Source organism: Hyperolius riggenbachi, chromosome 9 (genome assembly GCF_040937935.1).
Source record: "Hyperolius riggenbachi isolate aHypRig1 chromosome 9, aHypRig1.pri, whole genome shotgun sequence".
NCBI classification, from domain to species: Eukaryota; Metazoa; Chordata; class Amphibia; order Anura; family Hyperoliidae; genus Hyperolius; species Hyperolius riggenbachi.
In genome coordinates, this window is record NC_090654.1 from 113,581,822 (window position 1) to 113,595,606 (window position 13,785).

The 13,785-nt window shown below is 45.2% G+C and overlaps 1 protein-coding gene across 3 annotated transcripts in view; it reads left to right on the top strand.

Moving 5' to 3' along the window:
- EXD1 (exonuclease 3'-5' domain containing 1) overlaps positions 1-13,785 on the top strand; it is a 72,677-nt gene that overhangs the window by 47,604 nt on the left and 11,288 nt on the right. For all 3 annotated transcript variants that reach the window (XM_068251665.1, XM_068251667.1, XM_068251666.1), the window contains exons 7-10: positions 1,572-1,658; positions 4,740-4,844; positions 8,303-8,383; positions 13,093-13,236. In XM_068251665.1, the coding sequence (XP_068107766.1) occupies positions 1,572-1,658; positions 4,740-4,844; positions 8,303-8,383; positions 13,093-13,236 (417 nt within the window). The remainder of the gene's footprint in view (positions 1-1,571; positions 1,659-4,739; positions 4,845-8,302; positions 8,384-13,092; positions 13,237-13,785) is intronic.

Consider the following 13,785-nt stretch of genomic DNA (forward strand, 5'->3'; position numbering starts at 1 on the left):
TATATTGTGGGTGAAAATGATAAAACAAAGAAAATGTTTTGTTTTTTTTTGTTTTTGTTTTTTTTAAACCTACTGTGTTTGATAAAACTTTCTCCTAGTAGATAGTTTTTCATCTTCTAATTGTAAGCCCTCCCCGAAAATAAGACCTAGCATGATATTTGGGGCTGAAATTAATGTAAGACAGTGTCTTATTTTCGGGGAAACACGGTATTTAGAATAACTTTTCAGCACTCTGCAACTGAAAATGTGCTGTCAAACTATTCTGAGTATTTTCATGCTTGCTGGTGGCTTAAAAGGCATTTTATAAATAAGATGTGACAATGCCACCGAGGAGAAAATGTGATTAGGATTAAGGCCCACTGTGTTCAAACATTTCCTAACAAGCAGGGCTGTGGAGTTGGTACAAAAATCCACCGACTTCGATTCCGACTCCTCTAATGTGCATATTACAATCTTGTTGATTGAAAGTATGTAACATGAAATTCGTCTCTTAACTGCCAACACTTAGGAATTTTAAGACAACTGAAATGAGAAGGATATGGAGACTACTATATTTATTCCCTTTAGTCATAGACGAAAACTAGTCCTTGGTAAGAGTACTTGAAAATGGTACAGACCGGAACAAAGAACATCTATCAGGCCCTAGGCAATGTAACTGTGGGTACATGTAAGAGTGATGTGCAGGTACTCTGCAGGGGAATGAGGAGATTCTTCCTCTATTACACATTCTTCATGCACAATCTGAACCAGGTTTATGGGTGATAGACAACACCTGTGTTCAATGTGCACAACATTCTCAGTGGATTCCCTGCAGCTCTGTGGAGAGTGCATATGTAGAGTATAGTACTACTGTGTAACAAAGTAAACCTGAGACAGATGACATTAAAGTTTTATACATACCATTTCTGCGTTTTGTGATCCGAATGTAACATTTTCGCGACGCGAACGCGTGCACCCGATCACGATCTGTACCTGCCTGTCCCTCTTTGTCCCTTCTGACCGCTTCAGTCCCTCTGTGTACCCTTCTGTCCCTCCGTGTCTTCAGATGGCACAAGCCGCATACCTGCAGCTGTTTTGCCAGGGCGACATCAGGCAGGCTGGGGTTTGAACAGGCAAACCGGATGAGAGAGGCTCCTGACAGGACTGCTGCTGCTGCTGCTGCTGCTGCTTAGTGTGCAGCCCCGTCAGTCACAGCTGCTGCTAACTGATTGGCTGCGATAGTGTCTCGGGCTTGACCACTGTGCTGTCATTGGGCCAATCACTGAACTTGCTATCGAGTTCAGTGAGTGGCCCAATGACGGCACAGTGATCCAGCCCGAGACACCATCACAGCCAATCAGCTAGCAGCAGCCACACCAGGCTTAGTATACAGTATATTATTTTTTCATAAAAATCTTGGCCTCCAAATCTAGGTGCGTCTTATGGTCTGAAAAATATGGTATGTCTGTAGAACAGCTTTAAACTTCAAACTTTAATAAATATTTTCTTATATGATTGGGGTTTAGCATGGCTGGTAAAATGTGGTGGTGCAGAAACTTTCAGACAGGTGATTGTAGTGTTTTTCTTCTTAGATTCGGTATCTCCAGTGTCAGAAAGTTTTGGGTTTAAGCGCTGTTGGACTAGACTTGTTTCGCTATGGGAATTTGTGCTGGCTGCAGGTAAGATGGGTTTAGTAGTTTTTTTTTAGTGTTATTTGTGAGACTTAAAGGGAACCTAAACTGAGAGGGATATGGATATTTCCTTTTAAACAATACCAGTTGCCTGGCAGTCCTGCTGATCTCTTTGGCTGAAGTAGTGGCTGAATCACACACCTGAAACAAGCATGCAGCTAATTCAGTCTGACTTCAGTCAGAGCACCTGATCTGCATGCTTGTTCAGGGGCTGTGGCAAAAAGCGTTAGAGACACAGGATCAGCAGGAGAGTTAGGCAACCGGTATTATTTTAAAAGGAAAAATCCATATACTTCTCAGTTTAGGTTCACTTTAACAAGACTTTAGAAAAGCTCATTTAGTTTTACCCAGGGGTGTTGACCTCAAATACAAAGTGGGTTGAAATTGAACACTGGAACCTAGTCACAGGCAAACTTCAATGCTTACTGGCCACCTTCCTCCCTTGCAAAGTTCCCTGGTGTCTAATGCCCCCCCCTCCATCACCTATACAGTTCCCTGGTGTCTAGTGGCCCCCACCCTTACCTTTACAGTTTCCTGGTGTTTCGTGCTTTCCCCCTTACCTCCCTCATATTGCTTCCCAGGTGATCTAGGGCTTCACCTCCAATACAGCTTCCCAGGTGGGAGTGGCCCAAATGGAAAGTGGGAAAACCACTTGGGGGCAAAATTTTATGGCTCTGAGGGCCAGATTTGGACCGCAGGCCGGAGTTTGACATGCATGGTTTAACTAATTTGCCATATGTTGCTGCAGGGCCGATCCAGCCGCTGGGAACAGGTAAATATAAAGACGCTCCCTGCGCCACTCCTATATAGCTGCATTAGGCAGCTAAACAGCATATGCCATTTGAATACTACCTGGCATGCATTATCTATCTGCTAAGAGGTTAAAGGACTTCTGAAGCCAAATGTTAAAAAAGTGAAATACCTGGTTTGCTTTTGTAGGCACGGAGGACTCCGTCCGCGCCCTCCGTGCCGTTCCGCCGGGGTCCCGCCGCTCAATAGCCCCCCGGGCCGCTCCCGACCCCACGACCTGGGTCGGGCTTTCCTGCCTGCACTACAATGGCCGCCGGAGCTGGCCGCGGCTGCGCAGCTCTAGGGCCAGCCCCCCGATCTACGCTATAGGCTGTTTCCTGTTGCGTGGATCGGGGGGGCTGGCCTTAGAGCTGCGCAGCCGCACTCACGGCTATACGGACTGCGCAGCCGCGGCCAGCTCCGGCGGCCGTATTAGTGCAGGCAGGAGAGCCCGGGTTGTGGGGTCGGGAGCGTCCCGGGGGGATATTGAACGGCGAAGACCCAGCAGAACGGAATGGAGGGCGCGGACGGCGTCTTCCATGCCTACATAGGTGAACCAGGTATTTAACTTTTTTTAACATTTGGCCTCAGAAGTCCTTTAAGGGTGGACTCACACTGTGCATATTGCATGATGCATGCATTATAACGTGTGTGTGTGAACTGCAAAAGATACTGTGTGGGTTACAACATACACTTTCATTCAAAGCCTGCATGCAGCAAGTTAGAATGTGATCCGTTACAATGCAGTACTGAGAACGGGCCCATAGCATTGTATGGGCATTGGGCAGTGAGTTGACATGCTGAATTATTTTGTAGTGCAATTGATATAGTGTGAATTCATATTATCACGAAGTTTATCCTGCAGAAAGGACTAAAAATTAACTTTTATTGATAAATTGTTAAAAAGCTTAAAAATTAAGCTAATGTAGGATACCAACAATTGTATAGTCAATGTAAGGGCATAACTCAGGTAAGTATTAATAGTGGATGAGGATTAACCCTCAAAAGCCCTCTTAACATTACTGATTGAGTAAATATCAAATACCGCCGACTGAATGAACAATGTCAGGGCATAACTTTGGTAAGTATAAAGGGTAGATCAGGGTTGGACCTCAAAAGCCCACTGACATTGACAAAAATTCAAATCTACACTAACCCCACCTAAAACCCAACTTGTTTCACTTCCTAAGAGGAAGCTTTTTCAAGGGAAAAATAAAAAAAAGGGCAAGAGTGCTAAACATCATACTAAGGTGCATAATTACATCAAGAAAAATAATTAAATCAGTGCATGGTATAGCAATATGGCTATATAGTAGCAGCAGGGTGAATGCACTCTGATCTGTTGATCTAATGTACTCTAATGATCTATTTTCCTTAAAAGTTGTAGCTCTGTGAAGTCTCTGGCCTAGGTGAAGGAAGCCTGTTTGGATTGTTACAAGGTCACCATCCTTCTTTTTTACAAAGAGTTGTACATTCCAGTTTTCCTGCTGATGTTTCCAGATACTCTCTTTTATTGGTATTTTGATTGGCTCTATTATAATCTGTATGCATTTTGCATGCAGGTGGCTACTGCATGCATGAACAGGAAGGTTACTATCAACACAATACCTAGACAGAATTTACTCAAACATACAGATACACATGACATAAAATATAAGCATGTGAGTGCCACATATCAAACTAGACTTTGTGCCCATATTGATTCTCCATTTAAAAGTTTTATTGAACAGCCTAATTGTGGTTACAAAGGTTCCTTGGTGCACAGCCCTTCATTTATATACAGCTACACCGCCCCCCACCCCTTTTTTAAGAACTCCACCCAGTGGTATTTGGGTTGACGTGTAGGGGAAAGTCACCAAATCCATTCTGACTCCATGTGATGCATGTGTTCTCTTCACAGTTTGGCGTTCATGCTCCAGAGTAGACTTATTAATTCATATCTATAATAGGATCCTGTAGCACTTATGATACAAATGTATTAAGTAAGGTACATCCTAAGCAGAAAGGTGGAAGTCCCTAGAGAAAACGCCCATAAGTTGCTGGGAGAGTGGATTACAGATGCAAAATACTATGTACAGCCCATTGTTGCCTCACTCTTCTTCACAGTTGACCATCACTGGCGTAAACACTTGATCCGTTTTCTAGTAAAGAAAAGTGAACGTTACCCAATATGCCACGTGTGCACATTCTCAAGTTGGCAAAAAGGCAGGGCTGGTTTTGGTCAGGCATTCTCTTGTTCATTGCCGGTGTAGGATTCTAATCATGGTTTTGTACTTGCAGGTAGCAACCAAACGTCATGTTTATCTTTTTGATATCCTCAAAATGGGACCAGGAGTCTTCAAAAATGGTCTGCAAATGGTGCTTGAAGATAAAGATATCCTAAAGGTTGGAAACTTTATAAACCTATGCTAGCATATTACATGAAATTGGATGCCTTTCACACAGGAACATCTGCTAACCTGTGAACCGTGATCATGCCATGATAGTATGAAAAATGTATACAAAATACTGCAATGCACCGCAAGCCATTACGTAACTGAATGTAAAATATCATCTTTCAGTAATCATCTACAGCAAGTAGAACATCCTAATACAGGTAACAAAATAAGAATTAAGGTGGCTATACATCAAGTGGCTTATCGGCCGATCGACTATACAATTGAAAAATGATCAAATTGGATGAAAATAGGTGCCGCCAAGTGCATGCTCAATTGATGGTTAGACCAATGGGGGGGGGACCAAGCGGCCCCCCCCCCCATATAAATATAAACGAGCCTCCCCCCCCCCCCTCCCCCCCAGTGTATTAGTACTTCTTACCTGTCTGCAGTCACTCACTGTGGTGTCCATCCATCTTCCACTTCTTCCATTTGCATCTTGCATGCTGCCTGTGTGTGTGTCTGTCAGTGTGTGTGTGTGTGTGTGTGTGTGTGTGTGTGTGTGTGTGTGTGGAGGGGGGGGGGGGGGTCGTTGGCTGAAAGTAATAAAAGGTGTACCTTAGCTTTGCACACAATGTCAGACGAGAGCACAGTGTTTGTCAGTTTCCATGGCTTCACTACTTGAGTGTCTGTCTGCGATCTACTGGTATATTGTGATTGACTCAATGATTTTGAAATGTCTGGATGTGAGGGGGGACGGCTGCTATAGAGGAATGGAGCCCAACATTGAAAGGTAAATATTACAGCACTGATGCACAGTAAACTGTGGAGCTGCATGCTGAATGAGGACACGCATGTGCAGACAGATTTCCCACAGAACACTAGACAGAAGAGTGCATCCATTAGACATACAAACATTCTGGTGAGATGAAAATGCGATACAGTAATTGGAAAACACTATTAATCCATTAATGTGTAACTGGTGTCATACATTCTCCATTCATCTCTGTCATGTTAAACTAAAGACCCGTATACAAGCCAGATAATCCCGTGTGTGTATGTCAGCCCTTAATGCTCCCGGAATGCTTGGCCAGCTAGCCGTCCTGGCGGATCGCTTCGGCTGATTGACAGGAGATTCTTCATTGTTCTCCCCCACTTTCCCCTACCGCATGATGTCTCTCCCATGACGCTCTGCCCCCCTTCAGCAGCTCCAGCTTACTGTGCAAGCACGGCCAAGCGCAGTATGATTGCGCTCATTCCTGAAGAGGAGCTTCAATCCGACAAGCCCTTGTCAAATTTCTTCAAGGGGTATGCGCTTGGTAACGGGACCAGAGGACAATGTGGGGATTTTCTGCAGGATGCAGAGGATCTTCAGGAGGGTCCCAGCAAAGCAGCAGTGAGGACACTGGAAGCCTCTACAATATCCAGAGGCTTCCCTGTTCAGGTGCAAACCCAGGATTTTCAAGTGGGGGGGGGGGGAGGGGGGGTTCTGAAAAGTTTCCCTCAGCCATGCACAATACAGGGCCAGATTTATCAAAGCATTACCGACAGTTTTTTCTTCTAAAACTGTTCTAAGCAACAGAAGAACAGTTCTGCATGGTAGTAAGAAACTTCCTAAAGCCTATGTAATAGCGGCAGTTTAGCGTGGATTTCTAGAGCTACACTACAGTTAAGAAAAGTGCAAATCCATTCCTTAACTGCTGCAGATAAGAAGTACTCATTAGCAGTTCTAAAGACAGTGCAGGCTAGATGTGATTTGTGGAGGGCTCCTCCCCCCTCACTCAGAGCTTGCTGACAGCAGGTGTGTTGGTTACCTCAGCAACAGCTATTCCCCTCACACTGCACTGCCTGAGAGACCTTCCTAGCTCCTTCTATTCCTTACAGTTTAAGAAGGAATCTGCACTATCTAGCGATTTCTTAGGATGTCTGAGACAGTTCTGCACGGATTTATAAAAACCTACTAATATTTTGTCTCAGACACTTTTGATAAATCTGGCCCACAGTATAATAATATGGTAGGACATCATGCTGGGTACACACAATGCAATTTCCTGTCCGACTGACAGGATCTGACAATTATTTCCTAAATGTCCAATCTGCTCCCAATCGACAACTGGATCTATCAGGAGCAGTTTGGATACAGATAGTAATGACAGCCCGACATTCCTAATGAAGGGGAAAGTGAAGAATCCATGCAGCAGGGCACAGGGCTGTGCTCATACCGGACTCTTAAGTTCCCCAGAGCCTCTCCATGCTCTGTACACACGCTGCTGCTCCATGTTCTGTACACACGCTGCTGCTCCATGTTCTGTACACAGGCTGCTGCTCCATGTTCTGTACACACGCTGCTGCTCCATGCTCTGTACACACGCTGCTGCTCCATGCTCTGTACACACGCTGCTGCTCCATGCTCTGTACACACGCTGCTGCTCCATGCTCTGTACACACGCTGCTGCTCCATGCTCTGTACACACGCTGCTGCTCCATGCTCTGTACACACGCTGCTGCTCCATGCTCTGTACACACGCTGCTGCTCCATGCTCTGTACACACGCTGCTGCTCCATGCTCTGTACACACGCTGCTGCTCCATGCTCTGTACACACGCTGCTGCTCCATGCTCTGTACACACGCTGATGCTCCATGCTCTGTACACACGCTGATGCTCCATGCTCTGTACACACGCTGATGCTCCATGCTCTGTACACACGCTGATGCTCCATGCTCTGTACACACGCTGATGCTCCATGCTCTGTACACACGCTGATGCTCCATGCTCTGTACACATGCTGCTGCTCCATGCTCTGTACACACGCTGCTGCTCCATGCTCTGTACACACGCTGCTGCTCCATTCAAACTCAACTGTAGCAGCGAAAGAAATGGGGCGGGGCTGTGAGCTGCAGGATACCAGCAGATATTCTGGTGTCTCAACTTGAGCCTCTTCCCAGACACTGCACCGGCCCTGGTCTGAGGGGGGATTCTGGGCAGCTGCACCTGCGTTTGCCTATGCTGCTCTTTGGTAAGTATGTGTTTATCGGCTTGTGCTCTCTTTAAAAACTGTCTGTTATTCAAGACAAATTTTACATAGCACTTTCAAAGGTATATTATTGATTACATTATGATCCCTGTAATGGGTCCTCTCTTACCAGGAAGACATTCTTTCTCTTTGTCATGACTACATTCACTGTGAATAGCTCTTTGCTACAGAGGAGGCATAAGGTGTTGCTTATTCTTCCATTCTAGCCAGCTTGAAGGTCTTCTTTCCAGTCATTTCTAGGTTTGACCTGAACAGCTAACAAACCCTTTTTCATCTCTTACATTCACCTACATTGATATCTTATGTATTTATTTCAGATGTGCCTCTCATCCCCTAGAGGGAATTGCCAGTCTTATTTCCACAAGCTTTATAAAATTGCATAATAGTTATGGTAAATGCTAAGACTGAGTGTTTACATTTTCCTTTTGCTAGGTCGTCCATGACTGTCGCTGGTTAGGAGCTATTTTGTTACACCAGTATGGGGTGATGATGAATAATGTCTTTGATACACAGGTAGGTATGAACATTTAAACCATTACATTATGTATGGTAGTCCCATCTTTTTAAGGAGTGTATGCATACCTACAACTCCTCTAAATCAGCCAAGTTAAAAACCCTATAAAATTGTTCTTGTTTCTCCCATAAGCTTGAAAGGCGGTTACTTGCCTCTTTTTGCTGCTCTTCAGTGCCATAGACTTATGGGTCACTATCATGGAAAATTGTCACTGTTGAAGGGGTTCTGTGGAGGTTCTAAAAAGACAATCCGACACTTATTACCTGGGGCTTCTATCTGCAGCTGTAATGTTCCACGCCGTCGTCCTCCGATCTTCCGTTCCCTGCCGCTGGTCCCGGTCTAATATATAGACGAATACTGCTAGCTCCCACGCGTGTCATCGGGAGCTTACTGCGTAGGCGCGCCTGCGCAGTAAGCTCCAGATGATGCGCGCAATAGCGAGCACGTGCGCGGCCACGCTGCTGCAATGTAGTTTGTCGCGTATTTATGATTGGACCGGCGGCGGGGAATGAAGCATTGGAGGACGACGGTGCAGGACATTACAGCTGCAGGGGGCAGATAGAAGCCCCAGGTAAGTGTCAGATTTTGTTTGTTTTTTAAACTCCTTGGCGGTAATCCCGAGCTGTGGAGGATTGCTCAGGCCCTGCTGGGCCGATTTGCATAATTTTTTTTTTCAAACACGCAGCTATGACTTTGCTAGCTGCGTCTTTTTTTTGCGATCGCCGCCGATCCGCCGCTACCGAGAAAGAGGGCCCCCCCGCAGACCCCTTGCGCAGCCTGGCCAATCACTGCCAGGCTGCGCTATGGGGTGGATCAGGACACCCCCTAACGTCACGACGTCATGGCGATCGTCGCCATGGCGGCGGGGGAAGCCCATACAGGAAATCCCATTCAGAGCGGGATTTCCTGTTGGGATTATGCGGCGATCGAACGGACGCCGCAGGGAGGGGGAAGCATGCAGCTAGCGCTAGGCTAGTTACATGTTAAGAAAAAAAATTAGGCAAAAAAAAACCCTCCCGCGGCCATGCGCCGCAATAAGTCATAACGCCAGGGTGGTTAACATCAAAGAACTCCTTTTTAAAGAAACTGAAGCAGGGAAAAAATGATATAATGAATTGGTTGTGTAGTACGGATAATTACTAGAACATTAGTAGCAAAGAAAATATTCTCATATTTTTATTTTCAGTTATATAGTGTTTTTTATAACATAGCATCATTCTCTAATATTTGCAGTTTTCACACTACTCAGCATTTTAAATTATTTTACAGAGCAGGCCAGTGAACATTTGACCTGTCCTCTGGAAAGAAAATGAAACTACAATGACTGACAGTTGAGATAACAAGCTTCAGAAGACAGAGCTCTCTGCGACTTTGAAAGTCATGGGGCTCAATGGCTCTTTTGCATTGATGTACTACACATACAAATCATTATCTCATTTTTTTTCCGCTTTAGTGTCTCTTTAAAGAGACTCTGTAACATTAAAAAGATCCCCTGGGGGGTACTCACCTCGGGTGGGGGAAGCCTCCGGATCCTAATGAGGCTTCCCACGCCGTCCTCTGTCCCACGGGGGTCTCGCCGCAGCCCTCCGAACAGCCGGCGACTGTGCCGACTGTCAGTTCAATATTTACCTTTGCTGGCTCCAGCGGGAGCGCTGTGGCGGCTTTCCGTTCCAAACTACACGGAAATACCCGATCTCATTCGGGTCCGCTCTACTGCGCAGGCGCAGGAAACTTGCGCCTGCGCAGTAGAGCAGATCCGACGGCGATCGGGTATTTCCGTGTAGTTCGGAGCCGACAGCCGTCAGAGCGCCTGCGCAGAAGCCAGGAAGGTAAATATTGACGTCACGGCTGCACGGACTCCACGGAGGGCTGCAGCGAGACCCCTGACGGATGGAGGACAGCGTGGGAAGCCTCATTAGGATCCGGAGGCTTCCCCCACCCGAGGTGAGTACCCCCCAGGGGATCTTTTCATGTTACAGATCCTCTTTAAAGCGGATCCGAGATGAAAAACTATAACAAGTAACTTGTCTATATATCTTATCTAAAGTTTAGATTAGTTTACACAGCAAATCTAGCGGCAAACAGCTTTAATAGAAAATGATTATTTTTTCCTGTGATACAATGGTAGCAGCCATGTTGTTTGTAAATATTACACAGAGGCAGGCTTATCTGAATCTTGAGCACTCAGCCTGTGAAAAAAAAACCTAATCCCCCCCCTCTGCCTCTGAAATCAATGGCTACTAACACCTCCTCCTCCCCAGACTGAGCTTCTATAAGCCCTTGCTACAGCCAATGCTCTCTGAAAACCCGTGGGTGTGGTTTATTTAGTTTATAGGGAATTAGAGCATTAAAACAAAAACAAAAAAGTATTTGGCTTGAGGAATGCCCTATAAACAATAGGAAAGGAACACAATTATGCAATGAGTAAAAGTTCACCTCGGATCCACTTTAACCACTTGAGGACTACACTGCTAAATCCCCCTAAAGACCAGGCAATTTTTGCTTAATATGCCACTGCAGCTTCAAGGCCAAGCTGCAGGGCCGCACAGCTCAGCACACAAGTGATTTCTGCCCCCCCCCCCTTCTCCCCACCAACAGAGCTTTCTGTTGGTGGGGTCTGATTGCCTCCCAGATGTTTGCTTTTTAATACATATTTATCTCTTTATTTTTTAAATAAATTTGTGTAATTTTTTTTTTTTTTTTTTGCTCGGCTCCCTCCCCCGCCAGCCAGTCAGCGTGATCAGCTGTCATAGGCTTTAGTCTATGACAGCCGATCACTCCCCAGCGTATGGAGGGGATAGACGTGTCACACGGCTGTCCCCAGTACAGCGCTGCATTAGATTGCAGTGCTGTACTACCGCCGTCTAACAGTCTCCCAAGCGGCGATCGCCGATGGGAGACTGAAGGCAGGGTGGAGCTCTGCCTTCCAAGCAGAGATGCGTGCGCGATCTCCTGCAGTAGCCAGCCCCAGGACTTGACGCCAATTGGCGTTAGGCGGTCCTGGGGCTGCCGCCGCGTTCATGCCCATTGGTGTGACGCGGTCGTTAGGTAGTTAAAGGGAACCTAAACTGAGAAGGATATGGATTTTTCCTTATTAAAAGAATACCAGTTGCCTGACTCTCCTGCTGATCCTGTGTCTCTTAATACTTTTAGCCACAGCCCCTCAACAAGCATGCAGATCAGGTGCTCTAACTGAAGTCAGACTGGATTAGGTACATGCTTGTTTCAGGTGTGTGATTCAGCCACTACTGCAGCCAAGAGATCAGCAGGACTGTAAAGCAACTGGTATTGTTTAAAAGGAAATATCCATATCACTCTCAGTTAAGGTTCCCTTTAAGAGTACTGATTAGAGAAAAGGAGGGGGGTTCGCATACTAGAAGCTGAAGTTTTTCCAATGAAGTGCCTGACATCAGACATTAGATAGTTACCCAGAAAAATAACAAACTGTTTTGGGGTACAGACATCACCTTTCCAGAGTGTACCATTTGTCAGGGTCTGGTGCACAAGTTAATAGCCAATTAGGATTTACAGCCACTTCCTGTTCACACTAGTTTTGTCCAGGACAAACTGATGTTTCTATTCTACAAACAAGAAGTTTTGAATCTGGATGATACCATTTATTAGCTAAGTTAGAAGAAAATGAGTAAGCTTTTGGCTATGAAGTCTTCATCAGACTGATTCCTGTATATTGACAAAATTTAGAACACAGCTTATATACACTGGACATTAAAAAGGAGATGCATTGTTCTGCAACCATAAAAAAATTTCATTGGATGCCCTAATTACATCAAGAGGGTCTCACAGGGATGCTAGCTAATTTATGACAAAAAGATGAGACCACTTTTTTGCCCAAACATCAGACTCTGTGTGATCCGGAGGCTTTGTAGTTTGTTTAAATGTAACTTGGTCAGGCTACATACGTTTGTTTTAGGCTAAAACAAATTGTGGAATTTAAAAACCATCTTACCAGCACAAGAATTAGCTCTAAGGACACCCACATTAGCAAAAAATCTCTGTACTTTTGATTCTTAAATGTATGAAAGCCGTGTTTTTTAAATATTTTAAGGTTTGGAAAAAATTCCAAAAATGTTTCAAAAATTAAACCTTTTTCCTGTAAATTACAGTCACTACTCTTCTTGTTGGTACATGGGGCCTGATGCATTAAACTGCAGTAAAATTTCATGCAGAGAAAACGCACAGCAATTTTACCAATGCAAATGGCAGGGGGACAGCGCACAATACCCTATTAGCATAGCACACGTTACGCTGGTAATGCGCATTGCGCAAAAGGTGGATCAGCGTTATTGCATTGACCATCCGTAGAACTGCGCATTGTCCATAGTTTCTACTGTGATACCGGAATGCTGGCAAATTTAGTCTGGCATCTGCTGTTTCTCCTAGTTTGGGTGTCACATGGTAATACCTGACTGGCTCGCCCAGCAGTTAAATCAGGAAAGGAAGCAAGCAAGCTGTACTGCAGCAGCAAGCATATTTGGCCCATAAAACAGGAATACTGTATACCACATTATTTTTATATGCTATTTCTGCTAAATGACCATCTTGACTACGGTTAGAATTTGGATTAGGTTGAGCTTTGATCAAACATTAATGCAATAAAACCAATCTAGTCTGTACAATGTTCTCATCTAATTTAGACAACGTGTAGATAGCACTTTTTTTATCATACAACATTATCTTTTGGAATCAGGTGGGTGACGTGTACCTGTTCCACATGCATACTGGCGGCTTCCTTCCTCATCGTACATCCACGGAAAGGGAGTGTTTGACTCGATATCGCAACATGCCAGCTACAAAAGTAAATTTTCTGAAGTACAAACAAACATTGATGAAGGTTAGTATTTTTAAAGAAATACTCTGACAACATTCTGTTGACCTCCCTGGCAAGTGTGATTATTTCCAGATTTTAGGGTCTAAGAGAGTGGTGCAATTGTTTTGGCAAGCTGTCAGACCCTAAAATCAGGAAAAAATCACGCCACATTGAGATCAGTGGCAGCCCTGCACTTACTTACCTCTGTGGGATCCCACACTGCATTTCACCCTCCGTCCTCTCGGTGGACCGGTCACCCTATAGTGAGATCGGTGTCTGTCATCATGAACACAAACGGTGATCTTACCTGAGTCATCCAGAGCCTCAGAGGACCAGACGAAGAATGGCTGCCAGCATCTGGATCCCGGGGGAGGAGAGTTGAAATGCTTGTTGTGCTTCAAGAGAACTTGTAACAAAAAAAAAGTTCCGCTGGGGGTACTCAACTTGGGAGGGGGAAGCCTCAGTGTCCTAATGAGGCTTCCACCTCATCTGTAGCTGCAGGCAGTCCAGCGCTGGCTCCCCGGAATCCTCCCCCGACAACCCTTATAAGCGCTGACTTATTTACCTTTCCTA